This window comes from Platichthys flesus, chromosome 18 (genome assembly GCF_949316205.1).
Source record: "Platichthys flesus chromosome 18, fPlaFle2.1, whole genome shotgun sequence".
Classification (NCBI taxonomy): Eukaryota; Metazoa; Chordata; class Actinopteri; order Pleuronectiformes; family Pleuronectidae; genus Platichthys; species Platichthys flesus.
Window position 1 is genome coordinate 21,513,750 of NC_084962.1, and position 20,726 is coordinate 21,534,475.

The 20,726-nt window shown below is 44.6% G+C and overlaps 1 protein-coding gene across 3 annotated transcripts; it reads left to right on the top strand.

Moving 5' to 3' along the window:
- Nucleotides 1-906: 906 nt before the first annotated feature.
- On the top strand, nucleotides 907-19,382 carry kidins220b (kinase D-interacting substrate 220b). Of its 3 annotated transcripts, none has more exons than XM_062411228.1 (29): nucleotides 907-1,059; nucleotides 1,912-2,066; nucleotides 2,639-2,737; nucleotides 3,166-3,264; nucleotides 3,572-3,670; nucleotides 4,017-4,118; nucleotides 4,199-4,297; nucleotides 4,766-4,963; nucleotides 5,055-5,153; nucleotides 5,360-5,458; nucleotides 5,616-5,714; nucleotides 6,167-6,344; nucleotides 6,425-6,589; nucleotides 6,665-6,844; nucleotides 6,934-7,099; nucleotides 7,300-7,451; nucleotides 7,832-8,121; nucleotides 8,261-8,401; nucleotides 9,020-9,257; nucleotides 9,583-9,671; nucleotides 10,364-10,508; nucleotides 10,613-10,775; nucleotides 10,863-11,041; nucleotides 11,126-11,361; nucleotides 11,645-11,767; nucleotides 14,005-14,142; nucleotides 14,244-14,342; nucleotides 16,174-16,404; nucleotides 16,656-19,382. In XM_062411228.1, the coding sequence occupies exons 2-29, from the start codon at nucleotides 1,935-1,937 to the stop codon at nucleotides 17,853-17,855; spliced, it is 5,238 nt and encodes a 1,745-aa protein (XP_062267212.1). In that variant the 5' UTR covers nucleotides 907-1,059; nucleotides 1,912-1,934; the 3' UTR covers nucleotides 17,856-19,382. The 3 variants fall into 3 exon arrangements, with proteins under 3 accessions (XP_062267212.1, XP_062267211.1, XP_062267213.1); XM_062411227.1 differs by having other exon boundaries at nucleotides 1,915-2,066; XM_062411229.1 differs by lacking the exon at nucleotides 11,645-11,767 and having other exon boundaries at nucleotides 1,915-2,066.
- The last annotated feature ends 1,344 nt before the right edge of the window (nucleotides 19,383-20,726 follow it).

The window sequence follows — 20,726 nt, forward strand, 5'->3', positions numbered from 1 at the left end:
TATTGAACTTCAGTCAGCGTCACGTTTTCCGTTTTCTCTTATCAGTGTTGTTAAAATGTTGTGAACATAAAAAAACCTAAACTTAAACCGTGGATTTTTTTTACCGAAACCCATCATGAGAAGAGAGTGTGTGTTGGCGTCTCTTCTTCAGCTGCAGCCACAGTGAGTCAAACAGTTACAGTGGTAAAATAAAGCTGGAATAATAAATCATCTGTCACTCGCACTTTAAACCCTGATCAACTGATAATGAACGAGACTGAGCAGGTTCCTCCTCTGACCCTCTGATTCTGACCATAAGTCACTACATTTATTACTCACATGATAAGATAATAAAATAACATCATTGGACATGGAAGGGAACCCCATGGTTAACCCTTTTTAACCCAGTTTAGGGCGGTTCCTTTAATGCTAATGAACTGTTCTAGTCTCTGTAATAAAATGTGAGATCTCACAGGACGAGGACAGACGCTAACATCTGAAGCTATTAGAAGGTGATTTGTGACTCTAACCAAGTGTCCGTGCTGTGATTGGCTCTTAACCCTGACTGAAGGTCTTCACATTTTTTATATTTTTTCTGAAAATTATTCAGACTGATATTTTTTAGTGTCTGTTATTTAAACAAAATGAAAAATGCAAGGTTTTTGAGTGGAAACTCTTAAAGTTTAAAATATAATATTAAACAGGCTGTTAGTCACATTAGCAGGCTAACTGTGTGAGAATGAAACAACATATGTACGAAGTTTGATTAATTCAGTGATAATGAAACAGCACAGAATCATTAATTAAAACTAAAATAACAAATTATATATCTATATAATAAGCAGCCTTTAACACAGACGGAAACTGTGCTTTTATTGTGAAGGAACTGAACGGAAGTGGTTGTTGTAGCTTGACGCTCAGATCAAGATGGCGGCTGTTGTCGAGGTGACGCTCTGAGCTCGCGCTGTCATCCGAACCCAGGCCGAGAAAACCCGAATCTCCGGAACCGAATCAAGACCATAGCCGAGTCCGGACGAACCGAACCGAACCAACCCGAACCGAACCGATTCTGTCGTGAAGGTAAAACGTTTGTTTTCTCTGATGAGCATCCTCATCGATGACGTCATAGATTCATGTGATTGACACTCGTCGTATCGATGAACAATTAAAAAAAAATAATATCGAATAATTTCTGATCGATCACACAGTGTGTGAGTCCGTGTGTGAGTCTGTGTGTGTGTCATTCCTTGTGAGTCTGTGTGAGTCCGAGTGTGAGTCTGTGTGAGTTCATGTGTGTTCGATGTGTGTTCGACTGCCATGATCATATCATCAGGTCCATGTGTGAGCACATGATCAGTAATTGTAAAAAGAGAATTCATAATTTACATACATGTAGAAAAATACATTCTGTGTATTTATATCTTTATGGACAAAGCATGACCAGGAGGTTGTTTCCATGGTAACAGCAGCACCTATTATTGGTGCATCAGGATGGAGCTGCGTTCTGATTGGCTGCTGTCCTCCATCTTCTCTGGGCTCTTTCCCAGCTGCTCCCTCCACTGGTTACCAGTATCGTGCTGGGATGGGATCGGGTCCAGTCTACACCCGTCCACATCGCTCTGCATCGGCCAATCGGCTCGTTGCCCCCCCGCCCCCCCATCTCTTCAGACTACAGGATGAACAATAGAGAACTTATATGTCACTAACATGTCGCACTTTGTAGTTTGGCTTTCTTGAAGAAATTGCAGTCTCTTGATTCTTGTTGTTCTGGTTGGTTCCTCATGGTTGATGCACTGGTTGTGAGTCAGCTCCATGAAATGTAATGAAATAATGTAAAAGTGGTGTTTATCCAATCAGGACGTTCCTACTGCACATGCTCAGTTTAACTCATCTGAATATTCACGTGACTCTGTAGTGATGTGTTTGTGTCAGCAGGGGGCAGAGTGATCGCAGTCATGGACACGACCACCTCCATCAAGATGACCACGCTGGCGATCCAGAACCTGTTCAGCTATGTGGAGGAGGAGAACCTGTCGGCTCTCAAAGCTCACCTGGACCGGTTCAAGGAAGTGGACGGACGCAGCGACGTACGACTTTTATTTAATCGTAACTTTCATTAATAAATTCACATGTAGCCATCGTCCAAGTGTAGAATCACTTTGAGATTCTAATTTTGTTTTCTATATTTCTATTGTAGTTTTTCTGCTTCATGTAATTCTGAAAATGTTCGTACATTTGATATTGATTTTTTCTCTGTCTGTCTCTCTCTCTCTCTCTCTCTCGCTCTCTTTCTGTCTCTTTCTGTCTCTCTCTCTGGCTCTCTGTCTGTCTCTGTCTCCCCCTCTCTCTCTCTCTTTCTGTCTCTGTCTCTGTCTCTGTCTCTCGCTCTCGCTCTCTCTCTCTCTATTTCTGTCTCTCTCTCTCTCTCTGTCTCCCCCTCTCTCTCTCTCTCCCTCTCTGTCTCTGTCTCCCCCTCTCTCTCTCTCTTTCTGTCTCTCTCTGTCTCTGTCTGTCTCTCTCTCTCTCTCTCTCTCTCTATTTCTGTCTCTCTCTGTCTCTGTCTCTGTCTCTGTCTCCCCCTCTCTCTCTCTCTTTCTGTCTCTCTCTCTCTCTGTCTCTCTCTCTCTCTCTCTGTGTGTCTCTCTGTCTCTGTGGACAGAATGGACAGACACCCATCATGCTGGCGGCGGAGCAGGGCAGTCTAGAGATCGTTCAGGAGCTCATCAGGAGAGGAGCTAACGTCAACCTGGACGATGTGGTGAGAGAAACAAGCGCTCCTTCTGAACCTCTGCTCTGGTTGCTAGGAAACACAGTCCAGTACTGATCTCTGTGATTGTTTTGTTGCTGTGCCGTTTATGTGTCTGTGTGTGTCTGTGTGTGTCTGTGTGTGTCTGTGTGTGTGTGTGTGTCTGTGTGTGTGTGTGTGTGTGTGTGTGTGTCTGTGTGTGTGTGTGTCTGTCTGTGTGTGTGTGTGTCTGTGTGTGTCTGTGTGTGTGTGTGTGTGTGTGTGTCTGTGTGTGTGTGTGTGTGTGTGTGTGTGTCTGTCTGTGTGTGTGTGTGTCTGTGTGTGTCTGTGTGTGTGTGTGTGTGTGTGTGTGTGTCTGTGTGTGTGTGTGTGTGTGTGTGTCTGTGTGTGTGTGTGTGTCTGTGTGTGTGTGTGTGTGTGTGTGTGTGTGTGTGTTTCAGGACTGCTGGTCGCCTCTGATCTCAGCAGCTAAAGAAGGTCACATGGACGTGGTGAACGAGCTGCTGGAGAACAGCGCCTACATCGAACACCGAGACATGGTGACAACACACACCTGACACACAACTGACACACAACTGACACACACTTGAAACTCATCTGACACACTTGACACAACTGACACAGACGGACACACACCTGACACACTGACACACAGGTTAAACACACTGTGTCAGTCCAGTTGCCAACGTGCAACCTGTACGCATTCTGAAGTGGTTTTGTCTTAGAGATGAAAGGTTGAGATTCAGTGTCACAGCTGAAGGGTTAGGGTTAGGGTTGGGGTTGTGGTTGTGTAACGAGCTGCACAGAACATGTGAACACGGCTGACATGATGTGGTTGTGTCTCAGGGAGGATGGACAGCTCTGATGTGGACGGCTTATAAAGGTCGTGAGGACGTCACCAAGCTGCTGCTGGAGCATGGAGCCAACCCCAACACTACAGGACAGGTAACATACACACACACACACACACACACACACACACACAGACACACACACATACAAACTGTAGCTGCCAGCATGTTGAAGCAGACAGAGACAATGATGTATCATCATCTAATATTCATGTAACACACAAGTTAGCCATGGAGTTCCACAAGGTTCTGTACTGGGACCAGTACTGTTCACCTTATAAATGCTCACTTGAGGCAACATCATCATTACACAATAAACACTCTGACCAGGAACCTTGAGACTCTTGACAGTAGAGAGATGATGTGTGTTGTGATTAAATAAATAAAACAACGCGACACAAACACTGAGAAGCACTGACACTCCTTACTCTCTCTGACAGCAATACAGTGTGTATCCAATCATCTGGGCCGCAGGTCGAGGACACGCCCACATCGTCAAACTGTTGCTACAGAACGGAGCAAAGGTCAACTGTTCTGACAAGGTGAGCTGATGCTTTGAAGAACCATGGAAATAGGAAGGTCTAGCCCACAGTCACTTATCATCTTTATATGTTTGTCGCAGTATGGGACCACTCCTCTCATCTGGGCGTCCAGGAAAGGACACTTTGACTGTGTGATGCACCTGCTGGAGAACGGAGCTGATGTCGACCAGGAGGGGGCGGTATGTACGCTTTTGTCACAATAGGAAACTGCTCACTGAGAGTAGTCAAATCACAGAGTGACTGTTTTAATAAATAATTGATTATTGATCACTAACTCAGACACTCTGATGCACGGGCCATGCTAGACGTGGACCGGCTGGGACACTGTTCTGCTGCCGTCACTCCGGACGTCTACTGCCAGCTCGGCTGTTCTGTGTTTTAACAGAAGCTTTGATTTGAAATTTACCATAATTAACAGCATTTTTACTACGATATCGCTTTACAGCAACTTTTGTCCGACATGAGAGTTTTACATGTCGGTCATCGTCCTGTGGTTTTCGCTGAGAGAGAAGAGCAGCCAGTGTGCCAGGTCTAATTTGTTAGTATGGGCGTGGAAATGAAAACGAAGCCTCTCAGCCACCGATCGTCCTCCAGTGTGGCCCTGGCGGGATGTTACCATGGGTTCTTCTCTTTTTCCTTCTGGTCAGAACTCGATGACGGCTCTGATTGTGGCGGTGAAAGGCGGGTACACCGACGTGGTGAAGGAGCTGTTGAAGAGGAACCCCAATGTCAACATGACTGACAAAGACGGAAACACTGCACTGATGATTGCCGCCAAGGAGGGTTACACCGAGATCGTCCAGGACCTGCTTGATGCCGGGACATACGTCAACATCCCGGACCGGGTGAGACAGACACACCGCCATATGTACATATATTTCAAAAGGAAGGGTTTAACTATCGATCTATATATATGTGTGTGTGTGTGTGTTACAGAGTGGTGACACAGTGCTGATTGGAGCAGTGAGGGGGGGGCATGTGGAGATCGTCAGAGCTCTTCTTCATAAATACGCCGACATCGACATCAGAGGACAGGTGAGAACAAGGAACATGAATAAATATATTACCACTGTTACCTTAAGCCTAGTCTTAGCCCTCGACATCACCATGGACCTAACCCTCATCCTAACCCTCACCCTTACCCTAGACCTCCCCCCTAACCTCACCATTGACCTCCATTTGTCCTCGCACTGGTAGGTGTTAGATTTGAGAATCAGGTTTTGTGTCTCTGTTGTTTCCAGGAGAGTAAAACTGCTCTGTACTGGGCTGTGGAGAAAGGAAACGCCACTATGGTGCGAGACATCCTGCAGTGTAACCCTGACACCGAGACCTGTACCAAGGTAAGACCCGCCTCCCCCGACTGAGCTACTGGTCGAGCCTCAGTGTCGACATCACGCAGACATGACATGGTGGCTTTGTGACTTTATGATGTGGTGGTGCAGTGACTGAGGTGACGTGGTCATTTTGTGACTTTGGTTTTAATGCTTCCCGTATCAGGACGGAGAATCTCCGCTCATCAAAGCAACGAAGATGAGGAACATCGACATTGTGGAGCTTCTGCTCGATAAAGGAGCCAAAGTGTCGGCTGTAGACAAGGTGAGAACACGAAGACCGGTGAAATGCAGATTCAGAGGCCGCGATCAAAATGTCATGATCAACATCAGACAAGCAGATTATTTTTACTACAAAAATTCACTGATTATAGACATAAAGCAGAAAATCATCTTTATTAAGAACCTGAAACAATTTAGCTTCAACATTTTCTCTACACAATTTTATTGATCAGGGGGTTAACCTCTAACCCTTCAAATATATTGAACCCTTTTAACATTTTAACATTATATTTAATTCTTTCATTTCTATTCAATTTAAATATTCTTTTATCGTTTATAGGACATGTATTTATCTTTTGAAATATGATTAAATTATGGTTGAAATTAAGCATAGATATCATTTTATTGTAATACTATTTGAAAAATGAACGACACAACTTCTGTTGAGTCATCACAGATTCAGCTCTTTGCGTCCTTGTCGTCATGTGATCCCAGAGAGGAGACACGCCCCTTCACATCGCTATCCGTGGTCGGAGTCGCCGCCTGGCCGAGCTCCTCCTCAGAAACCCTAAAGATGGCCGTCTGTTGTACCGACCCAACAAGGCGGGAGAGACGCCGTACAACATCGACTGCAGCCACCAGAAGAGCATCCTCACGCAGATCTTTGGAGCACGTACGTGCACTGACATGTCATGTAGTGATGACATCATGTGTGCATCTGAACACTGTATTGACAGAACACACCTCCTGCAGGTCACCTGTCCCCCACCGACTCGGACGGAGACATGCTGGGTTATGATCTGTACAGCTCGGCTCTGGCTGACATCTTGAGTGAACCCACCATGCAGCCGCCCATCTGCGTGGGTCTGTACGCTCAGTGGGGCAGCGGCAAGAGTTTTCTGCTCAAGAAGCTGGAAGGTGAGCAGCTGAACACACAACACAAGAACACACCAACACACACCATGTGCTAACCTTCCTCCTTCTCCTGCTCAGATGAAATGAAGACGTTTGCTGGACAGCAGATCGAGCCCTTGTTTCAGTTTTCCTGGCTCATCGTGTTTCTGTCTCTGCTGCTCTGCGGTTCCGTCGCCATCGTCCTCGGCTTCACCGTTGACCCGAAACTGGCCATGGCAGTTTCCCTCAGCCTGCTGGCTCTGCTCTACCTTTTCTTTGGTAAGATGTGGCTCGTTGTGACGGGGTTAGGGGTTAGGTCGATTCCTCTCTGTTCCTGTGGTGTGTAATCAAAGTGTGTCGTCTCGTAGTGGTGGTGTATTTCGGCGGGAGACGGGAGGGTGAGAGCTGGAACTGGGCGTGGCTGCTCAGCACCCGTCTGGCCCGTCACATCGGGTATCTGGAGCTGCTGCTCAAGCTGATGTTCGTCAACCCACCGGAGCTTCCGGAACAAAGCACCAGAGCTCTGCCTGTCAGGTGAGCTAGCCGCAGCCCTCCAGAGTCTGTCAGTCTGTCTGTCTTATATTATCAAATGAATTCAAACTATTTTTATAATCGATTTGAATCAATTTAATGAATTAGTTGTTGCAGTTATCATCTCTTCTTTTCGCTGAGTCATGGTTGTGCTGAACATCAAAACAAAAATGACCTCTGACCTCTGTCGGACCTGTCGTCAGGTTTCTGTTCACAGACTACAACCGTCTGTCCAGCGTTGGAGGAGAAACCTCGATGGCTGAGATGATCGCCACACTGTCTGACGCCTGCGAACGAGAGTTTGGCTTCCTCGCTACACGTCTGTTCAGAGTGTTCAGGACTGAGGAGACGCAAAGTAATCACGCAGACACACACACACACACACACACACACACTGTAATTGGAGAGGCGGTGGTCTAGTGGCAGAAACTTGGACTATGGGCAGAGAAGGTCACTGGTTCGACTCCACGGAGAGACAACAAAAGACGAACCTGGATTAATCTGTCCAAATATCCAAGAGTCTCCCTACCCTGTCTAGTGCCCCTGAGCAAGGCACCTTACTCCCCCAACATCTGCTCCCGAGCGCCGTGCATGGCTGCTCACTGCTCTGTGTGTCCTGCACCAGATGGGTCAAAAGCAGAGGTTAAATTTCCCTACCTGCACGAGTGTGCCTTTGCATATGTTTGGGACTAATAAATGCATCTTAAGCTTAATTATTTTGTTTCGCCATCTCAGGTAAGATGAAGTGGAAGAGGACATGTTGTGTTCCGTCCTTCGTCCTCTTTGCCGTGGTTCTGGCCTGTTTGGTGACCGGCATGGCACTGCTGGCCATCTTCAAGGTGGATGGAGAGAACCAGACGGTGAACACCATGCTGATTGCCATCGGCAGCATAGTGGGTCTAGCTCTGCTGCTGAACTGCAAAACGTGGTGGCAAGTGACCGACTCGGTGCTAAACTCTCAGAGAAAGAGGCTCCACAGAGCCGCCAACAGGATGCACAAACTAAAGAGCGAGGGCTTCATGAAGGTGAGCCGGTCACAAGACGTCAGTCTGCTGGTTTTAGTTTGCAGGTTCCCTCTAAAGCTTCACATTTCCTGACTGTGAGGCCTTTATCGCGAAATATGTCCATCTATAGAGTTACGTGACCTTGGGTGTCATCTTGCAGGTCCTGAAGAATGAGGTGGAGCTGATGGCGAGGATGGCGAAGACCATCGATGGGTTCACGCAGCATCAGACCCGGCTGGCGGTCGTCATCGACGGACTAGACTCCTGCGAACAGGACAAAGTTCTGCAGATGCTCGACACAGTGAGGACGCCACACCAGCAACAACAATTATATTACCATCATAATTTTATATAACATATTTTGAAATTATGATTTTAGAATCAATCAACAAAGAGATATTCACATGTTTATTAAAGTAGCTCAAAGAACCTGAACTGGAGAATCAGATGTGTGATGGAAATTCATCTTGAGATTTGAAATAATGAAATTCTCCGACTGGAGTTGCTTTTGATTCTTTATAATAATAAGCTCTGCAGAGTTTACACAACAAAGCCGGGCGCTCAAAATGGAACAACTGGCCGCAAGTTCACAAAAGCCATAACTTATACAAAGAGGCGTTTCATAAGACATGATATGAACAAAAGAAGACATGAGATCATCCTCTGTTTCTTATCTGCTGTGTCAGTGGAATTTTCCATAACAGATGTTTTTGAGAACGACAACTTTACTGACATTAATGAGTTATAGCTGCCGCTGCTACAGAGCAACAGTCACATGTTTATCAACGTTTTTTAATATTGAGATAGAGAGCAATTCAGATGTCAGGTGTTTTCATTTGAAAGGCTGTGTGTGATGGGAGGTTATGGCAGGTTTTCAGATGCCAGGTGCTCTGGTCACATCTGCGTATTCCTCCTGCAGGTTCGGGTCTTATTCTCCAAAGGTCCGTTCATCTCCATCTTCGCCAGCGACCCGCACATCATCATCAAAGCCATCAACCAGAACCTGAACAGCGTCCTGCGAGACTCAAACATCAACGGACATGACTACATGAGAAACATTGTCCACCTACCTGTCTTCCTCAACAGCAGGGGGCTCTCCAGTGCCAGGAAGATGTGTGCCGCTGCTCCTGCCAACGGAGACTCCGCCAACCCAGACGGTAACCACCGCCACACCAGCAGCTGCAAAGAAAAGCACCAAACATTGACATTTCTACTTTTATTCAGAGCAGGAAGATAAAACTGTCGTCCTGGAGAAGAAAGAGCCTTTAATAAAAGAGTAAAAAAGAAAATGATTTAATTTATAAAATTAAAAGTTTGGATCATGTAAGTTATTGGTTGTACAGATCTATAATTATAATATTGATAAAAACAACAATAGTAATAATAATAATGGATTCCGTATAAACTCGCCATTCAGTTAGATTTTTACTGGATTGTTAGGGTAGTTGGTTTATCTCTAACTTCTCTGTCGCTCTGTCACAGGTTGGCAGGACGAGTTTGACAGGAAACTGTCTCAGAACAGTTTGGGAGAATTAACAAAGTTCGGCAGCAAGACGGCGCTTACCCGCAGGGTGAGAGTGTGTGTGTTTGTAAGTGTGTGTTTGTGTGGGTTCAGACAGATTCAGACAACTTTATTAATCCCATGGAGGGCATTCATCTGTAGCTTACCCCGTTCACGATCACACAAACAACATCCAATATGATGGGTGTCAAAAAGCACAGGTCAATAAACAAAGAGAGAAGATAAGGGAGGTAAAATAAATAGAAATAAAAGACAATATTAGATAATAAATACAAATTTGTTCTCTGTTATGTGAAAAGCAGAGTCATAAAAGATGTCATTAAAAATGGCTACTGTCTGAGTTTCGTCAGCCTGAAGCATCACCGTGAACTCATGAGACAAAACATGATCAGATTGGCTGATATATTATTTTTCAACTGATTCTCCCAGAGGGAAAAAAAGTCTCTTTACTTGAGTCCAGTGATCTTGGAGTGATGACAATGATATACAGGCTGTTCTTATCTTTAATAAATCCATTGAACCAACAGATTAAAGACAATGTTAAAATGTGTGTGTGTGTGTGTGTGTGTGTGTGTGTCTTCACTCTATTAAAACATCAGAAAAATGTATTGCATGTTTTGCTTGAGGAAACGTGAGTAGAGGTGCCAGAGATTGAACCTCTGACCTGTTCAGTGGACGATCCACGATCTGAGTAACATTTGATTGTCATGTGTGATCATGTGACCTGGGCTCTGTGTTCAGGACACGTACCGGCGCCGTCAGGTGCAGCGCTCGGTGACTCGTCAGATGTCGTTCGACCTAACGAAGCTGATGGTGACGGAGGATTGGTTCAGTGACATCAGCCCGCAGACCATGAGGAGGCTGCTCAACATCGTCTCTGTCACAGGTTCATGACCACGCTCCTTGCTACAGCAACTTCTACCTCCTGTTAACATCAGTCATGTCATTCTACAGATGTTTTGACAGATGACATGTGGTGTGTGTGAGCAGGTCGTTTGCTTCGAGCCAATCAGATCAGCTTCAACTGGGACCGCCTGGCATCGTGGATCAACCTGACGGAGCAGTGGCCCTACAGGACCTCCTGGCTCATCCTGTACTTGGAGGAGACGGACGGCGTCCCTGACCAGGCCACACTCAAGACCGTCTATGAGAGGTCGGCAGGAAAACTGAGTTCCGCTAAAGGTCAAAGTTCATCATCTCTGTGACATGACAACATTGTGACGTGTCCTCTCTCTCGTAGAGTATCCAAGAACATCCCGACCACGAAAGACGTGGAGCCGCTCCTAGAGATCGACGGAGACGTTCGCAGCTTCGAGGTCTTTCTGTCCTCACGGACTCCGGTCCTGACCACAAGAGACATACGCACATTTCTGCCGTGCACCGTCAATTTGGACCCGAAACTACGAGAGATCATCGCAGGTAACATTACGATTCAGTCCTTAACACTATTTGGAAAACATCTGTCCTGAGAACTGATTCAGATGTTTTCTCTGTCTGATACAGATGTCCGAGCGGCTCGTGAGCAGATGAATATGGGCGGGGTCACTTACTCCCCCCTCCCCCTGCAAGAGGCTCAGCCCCGCCCCACCTCAGTGTACAGTCAGGTGTCGTCAGCATGCTCACCCTCCGCTTCCTTTAATGGACCTTTTAACCATCCACCAGGGGGCATCATTTCCCCGCAGCCTCACAGCAGCTACTACAGCGGCATGGCAGGACCACAGCACCCCTTCTACAACAGGGTTAGTACAGGCTGCACCCTCTTCTGTCACGTCATGATGTCACTCATGTGGACAGGTGCAGGTAGGGGTCATTGGCCAGGCGACAGTTAATGCTGTGTGGTCATCACCTGCTCACCTGGTTCACCTCACTCATCGTTGATTTAATTCACAGTGGCTGCAGCTGCAGTACCAGCTGCAGCCACAGTGTGACAGCAGTGATTCATCTTTTGATTGGATTGGTTCTTTCAATTTTTGTTGTCCAATCATTTCCATAAACATTATTTTGATTTTCTACCCTTCCCAGCCATATTTCCCCCATCACCTTTACCAGCTGCCACACCCGATCGTTGCATCCTCCTTTTCATCACACCTTTATCCACGCCCGCCACCTAAAGTGTCGTCAAGCAGGGACGCCACCGCTGCACCTGTAAGTACACAACACATCTGAGAGCAGTGATTGGTCGATTTCCTTTCATGATGAAGAAACAAACATCTTCATCAAGACCACTCCTGCTCATCTGGGATTGGTCGACTGTTCTCCTGAAGTTTTCTTTACATCCACTGTTTCATTCCTTACAACTCTCTCTCCGTCTCTCTCTCACCCACGATTCAATTCAAAAAGCTTTATTTGCATGAAAGTTACGTTTATCCGATTACCAAAGCATCAATCAGAAATTTATGAGAATAATTAATAATAAGACAAAAAAGAAATGAATTAGAAAAAGAGAAATGAAAAGATAAACACAGATAGAGTGAATGTAGAGGCGAATTGTGAGGAGACAAACTATATCTACAGCTGTCGGGTCTTATGTTTCTTCTCTCTTCAGTTGTGACATCACTGACATGTTTAACTGCGTCTATGACACGGACACTTGATATTCATCAAGCAGATGTTGCATTCTGGACAGTTTATCAACATCTGGGACTTGTCTACATTTCTCTGAAGAACTTTGTCCTGATGTCCTCACATGTGCTGCATTGCTGCCAGAAATGCTGCTCTCTCTCTACTTGTGTGGACAGAGAGGACACTGTGTCTGTACAGCTTGTTACACTGTGGAACAAGTTCTCCTGGATGTGGGAGAACAGATCAGACATGAGAATATCACATGCATCTCTCGATGAATATGGCCGTGGTGGGCATTGTTCGAGACGAGCGCCTGATTCACCTGCTGGTTGAGAAAGGGCTGGTACTGGATGATCAACTAATTGCTCTCTTACCTTTGTTTCTGCCATCTACGGGTATTACCGTGTCAGGTGTTCCCCAGTGTATCCCCAATGAGCCTTTGCTAAGGAGTTGGTTCTGTTTGGAAAGATGCTGGTGGTTTCAGAGCAGTTTGACTGCAGCATGTCCAGTCCCTGCAGACAGGCCCAACACTCACCCTGCAGGCAGGGCGTTCATGTATTTCAATAATACATCGCAAACTTTAAAGGTGTCATTCAAAGTAAAATATTGAAGTGGTTTCTACACGGTGTAACCTGCCCGAATAGAGAGCAGGCAGCATGCCTTTCAGGCGAACAGCAACCTGAACATGACACGGACAGCGGTACCACACAGCAGGCGGCTGAAGAAACTGTAACCGGTGATCCTGGTACAAAGAGAGAGGAAGCAAACAAGCAGAACAGTCGGTTAATAATGATGATGTGGATGAGGTGCAGGCTAGATTTAGAAAAAGTGGACAGACATAGACTTTGAGAAATAGTCAGGCAGCGAAGTGAATCACACGGTGAAAAAGCTGAAAATGAAGATGAGAAATTGTGGGTTTCTATTATCTGGGATGTTGTCTTCTCTGCTCATTGAACCTCTTTCAAATCTGCTCAGGCAGTTTCTCAATCTGACCAATGCATCTGATCATCAAAGAACCTTATCAATAAATCTGATTCAGTTTAACTCAATCAATCTAATTTGTTTAGCCCATATTCACAAATTACAAATCGTCTCATATGGCTTTAACATGGTGAGACATCCTCTGTCCTTAATCCTCAGCAAGATTCAGGACAAACTACTAAAAACCTTTTAACAGGTACAAATACATAGAAACCTCAGAGACACATGTGAGGACCTGTCTCCCAGGACGGACACAAGTCAACAGATGTCAAGTGAAGGAAACATCATCAGATTAAAGTTGTTAGCAGTATTGATGAGGGTAGACATCTTGAAGGATAACTTCAATACTATATGTCAATCAGTCCTGATGGAATCATAGTCTGTGGTCAGCAGCCAAAAAGGCCATGATCCACCATCCAGACCAGATCCACTATAGTCCACAGTCATTGTCCACTGCCACCAGTTAGGATCCATCATCAGTTGCCACGTCGGCCGTGGTCCATCATCATTATGTGATGCCAACGTAACACAGGACCCTCCATTATTATAACGATCAGCCGGCACAACATAGAATCCACCAAACTGGATCCACCACCGCGACCACCGACATGCGATCCATAAATCACTATCCATGATGATGTGGTCACAGCTGTGGCTAACCCTAACCCAGGGACTCCGGGGAACAAGATGCAACTGTTTTTTTTGTATAAAAGGTGTTTGAACACGGACGATGAACCCTAACCTATTTTTACAGGACCAACTAATATAACTCATGTTTCCTTTTTCACATTAAAACATTTTAACATCAAGTTTTTATTTTTTTATTTCGACTTGTTCAGGGTTCGGCCTCCATTGTGTCAGGCCCTCCTGCCATTCTCCTGAGCTCCATGACCACAGAGGCAGTCTGTGAGCGTGTGCGGCAGATCGAAGGCATCGACCAGAGCATGATCGGACAGTATGCCACCACTATCAGGAAGGTCAGGGACCCAACAGCGTTATCGTGTTCCGAGCATGTGAAGCCTAACACGTTTACAAAGATGAAATTATTGATTTTTATTTGTCTTTCATCATTTTTCAGGCAAACGTCAATGGCAGAGTTTTGTCTCAGTGTAACGTTGATGAACTGAAGAAGGAGATGAATATGAACTTTGGAGACTGGCAGCTCTTCAGAGCCACGGTTAGTATGAACCCTGAAAACACTGCAACACCACGTGTAACGACTCGGATCATATTGCTGGTCTTCTACGTTCACCTCTCATCGTCAATGTTAAGTCGTTTCATACGGTTTTAAAGAGACAGTTGCAGAAACAGGTGATACATTTCCTAAAATTGATTTATTTAACTTGTAATTTCTTTTTAAATCTTTTTGAACAAATATTCAATTGACATCTCACTGAAACAAAATGTTTTCTCTTCAAACTCAGCTGAGCTCATAGTCTCTGAAAAAAGGGGTTAAGCCTGAAACATGCTTCTGCGACTGCGTCTGCGTCTTTTCACGCCGCTGTGGCGCAAGACTCGTTTTCATTCATGCTTCCCCAACCGTTGCGCGTCTTACAAAGCAATTCCGCGCCAGAACACTAGGTGGAGTAATGCTTTTTGTCAAAGACGACCTTAGAGACGCCTTCCTTCTTCTTCGTCGATTGTTTATTTACATAGCCACTGCGGCTCCTCGTAGCAATCGTTGTTGACTGTTTATTTACCTTCTACCAGTCGTGTTCTCCATTACAAACACACGGTGAACCATGGCAGAGAGTGTATTCACGATTCCAACCGAACAACAATTGATTGAGATGGAGCTGCTGGACATTGAAGAGCAACTTCTTATAATTAGTCATCAGGAAAAGCGACTGGAGAGGAGACAGAGGCGTAGGTGGTCTGTACAGAGGCGTAGGTTAAATGTACTCGGACATCGACGGGTTATAAAGGACTCATATTTTCGGACCTCTTCCGACAGGAGTTCTTCGCGGTTGTCCATTCTTCTTTTTAAAATCTTCCGCTGTTTCTGCCTGTATTATGGGGCATGAAACCGGAAATGCAGCTCCAGAAGGGATGTAGAGCAGACCAATCACAGCCTTTCGGGCTGAGTGAGCTTGCGGAGCTTTGCCGTAAATTTTAGAAAAGTGGGGCGACGCCCGTCAGCACGTAAGAAGGGATACATAAGCACGTAAGGGACCCGGAGGGGCTCTTGCGCTTACGGTCCCGTGAAAACGCAGAAGCATGTTTCAGGCTTTAGGGTTAGATATTCCTGTCTCAATTCATCACTTTATACAATAATATTGTCTTTTGCTCACTCTGTTTACATATTCTTACACTCATAGTATATTATATTATCTATTGTATCGCCAAATACTTATATTTATACCCATACTATATATCATATATTATATCATACTCTTTATATATTCTTTGTATAAGATAAGTCTATGTACACATATTTATACATGTGTACATGTTGTTGTTATTATTATTATATTTTACTATTATTATTATTATATATAATGTTGCTGCTATTATTACTATATACTACTATTATTGTATTGGTATAATTGCCTTCATATATAAATATATATTATATACTATATATACTGTACTATTTTTATATACTGTCTAACAACAACATTATCATTATCATATCATCAGTACTTACCATCATATGCCACTGCACCTTATCTACCCATTTATCTTGTGTTTCTGTTTTTATTGTTTCTACCGCAATATTTTATATTTTATATTTTATTTTATTTTTTATTTTATTTTATTTAATTTTATTGTATTCAAATGTACCGGCTGCTATGACGACTTAATTTCCCTTCGGGGATGAATAAAGTAATCTATCTATCTATCTATCTATCTATCTTTTATGAAGACAGAGAACATCTGAACTGTAACAAGCTGTAACTAAAGTATGAGATGAGAATTTATTTTATTTTCATACAATGATTATTTGTAGCAATCTACATCACTGCAATTTTCAACACGTAGTAAATATGTTGTTGTTCCTGCTGCAGGTTCTGGACATGCGTCATGTAGAGAGTCGGGTGCTGCATGAGGAAGTGGCCAGTGAGCAAGGCAGCGTGGTTGGAGGTAATGCTGAAGTAGGACGGCGAGTTGTGGCAAAGCCTCACGCTGGCACTGCCAACACAGATGCTTCCCCGATGTACAGCTTCAACCTGAGCTTCGAGGAGCTGAGCAACATCGGACTGGACGAATCAACAAGACGCGGAAACTCTCAGTGGATGGTAAACACATGAAAGACGACCTCTGACCTTCTAACCTTGCAGTTGGAATATGTCAACATTTATTTTAATTTTGTTTATTTGTTCAAACTGATTCTTTAACTCATTCTGAACAATTTGAAATAACAATTTGATATAACCCCTAAGCCAAACCTTAATTAGAATCAGTAATTTGCATTTGACATAATTTTTATGTTTTTATGAAACAACCCCAACAACAACAATGAAACTGAAAACCTTTCTTCTGTCGTCAGGGTGGAGCTCATCGCACCGCAAGCATGACCAGCCTGAACTCCCAAGAGTCGTCCAACGACATCGCCAAGCTGACGGACAAGCAGCAATCCGAGTACAGCAACGCTTACCAGGAGTACATTGCCCAGATGGCCCAGCTGGAGATGGGTGGCGGTAGCGGAGAGAAGCCCATTCAACCACAGCCGGGACAGTTTATGACATCCTCTTCAGATGACAAGACTAAGAACGTTGTTGAGCAGGATGGACACAAACCCTTCACTAAGAGGAGTGGCAGCAAGGTGGTGTCAGACACTGACTTCACCTCCAATGTTGATGCCCTTGACCCCATCACAGAGGAGGATGAAAAGGGGGACCACAGATCCTCCAAGTCCCTGCTGACCCACAAAACCTCTGCTGAACGAGGTGGGCTGTTCCAGGGTGCTGCCGACCTGAAGCTGAAGGCTGGTGGAGGGCTGCGTTACCAGAAGCTGACCAGTGATGACGAAGAGTCCGAAGAGTCAGATAATGCCCCCTTGCTGAAAGATGGCAAGAGGGTTGGAGAACCCAAACTGCCTGGTGGCTCACTGGCGCTGAAGGGGAAGGATTACCTGTCGGACGCCATGCTGGACAAGAAGGACTCGTCCGACTCCGGTGTGCGCTCCAACGAGAGCTCCCCCAACCACTCGCTGCAGGATGAGGAGGCGGATCTTTCACAGCTGGAGAGGGCCAACTTGATTGAGCTGGACGAGGAGAGCCAAGCCAGGAAGCAAGGTCTTCCCAGCAGCCTCAGTGGCCTTCAGGATCCAGCTGTTGCTCGCATGTCCATCTGCTCCGAGGACCAGTGTAGCCTGCTAGCCAGCAGCCCAGAGGAGAGCTGGCCCTCGTCCAAGAGTTACAACCTTAACCACACTCCAAGCAATGTGACGCTCAACAACAACACCAATTCCCAGCAGGGCAACCGTCCCCGCCAGCCTGGAGAGGGCTCTAAGTCCTCCACCAACCCCACCTCCTCGTCCACTAACCCTAACCCTGATGTCATCATCTCCCCGAGCACCGGGACAACCGGATCTTCTGGGACTGCCGCCACCAGACCAGGGCCGAATAATGAGAATGTCCGCGTGGTTCACCTGAAGAGGGGTCTGAAGCCTGGGGACCCGCCAGAAATCTGCGCCGTGTCCTCCGACACTGTCACCTTCGGCGAGGAGCGCGAGAGCATTCTTTGACCTCATCGTAAAAGATCAAGAGAGCACTGAGGGTCCGGCAGGAGCTGCCCCTCTGCCCTCTGAACTAATCAGAAGCTTGTGATCAGATGAGTTGTATTTAAATGTTTGACTTTCAGAGGTCAGAGGAGCGGTTGCTGCTGGTTTGTATGTTCAGTCTTGGTGTTGCATGATCAGTCATAGTAGATGAAGCTCAGTAGTGACATATAGAAGCTGCAGTATGATTTGTATTGTAACATTTACTGTTCATTCATGTCTGAGACGGAGAAACAGATAATGCATGTGTTTTGTGACAAATAAGGAATTTAACTCAATGTTTCTGTGAAGACGCCTCGTCAGAGTCTGAACATCAGACACGAAGTGAAGCAGAGTGGCTTTTATTCTAGTGCTGTGTAGTAGTTGCTATGAGCTAGTATTGACATAAGAGCTTTTAGATATGCATATATGTATAACATGTAATCATTGCTAATGAAAATCTTAAGTGTAGCTGCTCGTATGGTGTCATCTTCAGTTAGTGTGCTGCACATGTGATGTAAACATTAAAACATGTTAAACACGTGAAACATAAAATAAGCTGTTGACACAGTAAACATGTTTCATTAGGAAACTTAACAATTTAGATGTAATTATAAAAAACGTTTTGTCTGAAAAATTTGTTTTTATGCTACTAGAAAATATCAGATTCATGAAATGCAAAGTGATTTTAAATGTTAACCTGTTAGTGTGTTGTGTTTACGTGCTACATTTCATGTCATTCAGCCGACGCTTTTATCCAAAGCGACTTCCATTTTGTGGATTCAACATCTACTGTATGTGGGCCATTCAGGGTTCAGCATCTTGCCCAAGTACCCTTAGTCATGGGCTGGGATTTGAGCCGCTGACCTTCAGGTTGGAGGACGAGCCCTCATGTTTCAGGTTAAAAGCAGTGAGCGACGCTCATTAGAGCTGAAACTGATCATTGATCAATATATCAATTGATCGTTAAATATTGATCACAAATCAAACATGAATTGATCATTTGAGGTAAAATCAGAACCCACGTTTTAGAAGACGAACAACTGTAGTAAACAGATGACATTGACCCTGGCTGCAGTATTGATCATAAAACCCTCCTCCAGGTTAGCAGATGGGACAGGGACCAAACTCAAAAAGTAGACCTAAGTAAATGTTTGTCAAAGATGTTTCTGTCATTTCAGGTCGTTCTTATCACTGATGTTTGTTCAGATGTTTCTGATCTGTTTGTCTTGAATTTGTTAATTGATGATACTAAGTTATTGATCACCATTGCTTCCACATGATCAGGGAAGGAAGTTGTGAAAGTTTAAACATGAATTGGAATAAAAACGTGAAAAGTAAAATGAAATATTTATACCATTGCCGATTATTTGACTATTCAATAATATTGATCAGTGTCAGATCTGCTGAAGCTGCATGTTGATGTAACATATGTTTTGCCAGTGTTGTGTTCGTTGCCTTAGTGCTGCTCTGATTATTTGACTTTAATAAACTTAAATAAATGTTGAAAACTGATGCTGCGTTTATTGATTAACTTTTGTTAGGGTTAGGTGATGATGATAATATCCAGGGCCCTGATCAACAGGACCACTGTAATGCACGGGCCCTCGGAGGACCTCTGGTGGTGCTCCTAAACTGATAATAATCCTGTTATTACACGCTGAAAATACAGATACGTGGACTATTTCCATTAAAGAATCTGCAAATGCAGATAAACAAACTATATACAAAGCATTTTTTATGCTTAAATCTCTCCACTCGTCCGAGGGAGTGTTCGTGGCTTATTCAGGTAAGTAAGGTAAGTCATTTTTGATTTAGTCCGGAAGCCCTGTCGCAATGTTTCGAAATGTTTGTATCTTCTTCAGGCAAAGGCTGGTAAGTATGTCAGTTAGAATTAGTCAAAATATTTGTCTTTTCTTCAGGCAAGGGCTGGTAAGTATTTCAGTTAGAAATAGTCATTGTATAACCCCCACGGTGGGCCTCTGTGAGAGCTTGGTTCCCTGATCCTTCTCCGTAGGACCATTGTGCCTGACTGAGACCGGATCGGGCATCGCACACATTTTTATATCCCATCTAGCTCCTCCCCTTGACTGAATTTCCTGGCTCCTTGGCATCATCACAGTTTCCCCTTATACTCTCCAATTAGTGTGCAACCAACTACTGTAGCATCCATATGGATACAGATGACAAGCTCCAGTTACGTATATTTTTGGGATTTCCTGTCCACTACGGTAACCATTTTGTACCAAGTTGGGTGGGGCATTTCAGGGTATTTATTGCCTTTTTTCAGGTCTTACTGCCTTTTCCAGGTCTTTCTTCCTGTTCTCTTATACACTACCAAATTAAAGCTGATGAAACCAACTGGTGTGGAGTATTCAATTGTGTCCAGATCATATACTGTCGAGATTGACCTTTTGAGACCCCTCGTCATAAAGTCTTACTAAAAAGTAATTGGGTGGGGTATTTTCAGGATTATTGCCTTTGCTCAGGGATTAAAGGTTAGGTTTAGGCAAGGGGTCCTAGGGTTAGGTTTAGAAAGGGTTAGGTTTAGAAGATCTATCTCGATGACTCCCCCTGCTTCGTCCGTCGACTGGGCAGTTTGGTCTAGGGAGTCAAAGACAATGCACTGGCCGACGCACGTCATCAACACTCTCCAGTCTCACATATCTCTTTTGTCGAATTGGTTTGTTTGATGCTGTTTTATCAAAGCTGTAAAACATCAAAGTAAAAAATTGTTTCTGTTTTTGATATTAGGTAACTTTATATTTCTGTATACTTATCCTTTGTATAGGTTTGTTTGGATTTTTCTTGTTTTTATAATGATGGTTTTATTTATTATTGTCATATTAAAAAATTCTA

What these genes read in the sequence shown, in the direction of transcription:
- kidins220b (XM_062411228.1), top strand. Translation starts at nt 1,935, where the DNA reads ATGGACACGACCACCTCCATCAAGATGACCACGCTGGCGATCCAGAAC. An exon ending in ACATCGAACACCGAGACATG is followed by an intron (nt 3,265 to 3,571) that starts GTGACAACACAC and finishes GTTGTGTCTCAG; the next exon opens with GGAGGATGGACAGCTCTGAT. An exon ending in AGGTCAACTGTTCTGACAAG is followed by an intron (nt 4,119 to 4,198) that starts GTGAGCTGATGC and finishes TGTTTGTCGCAG; the next exon opens with TATGGGACCACTCCTCTCAT.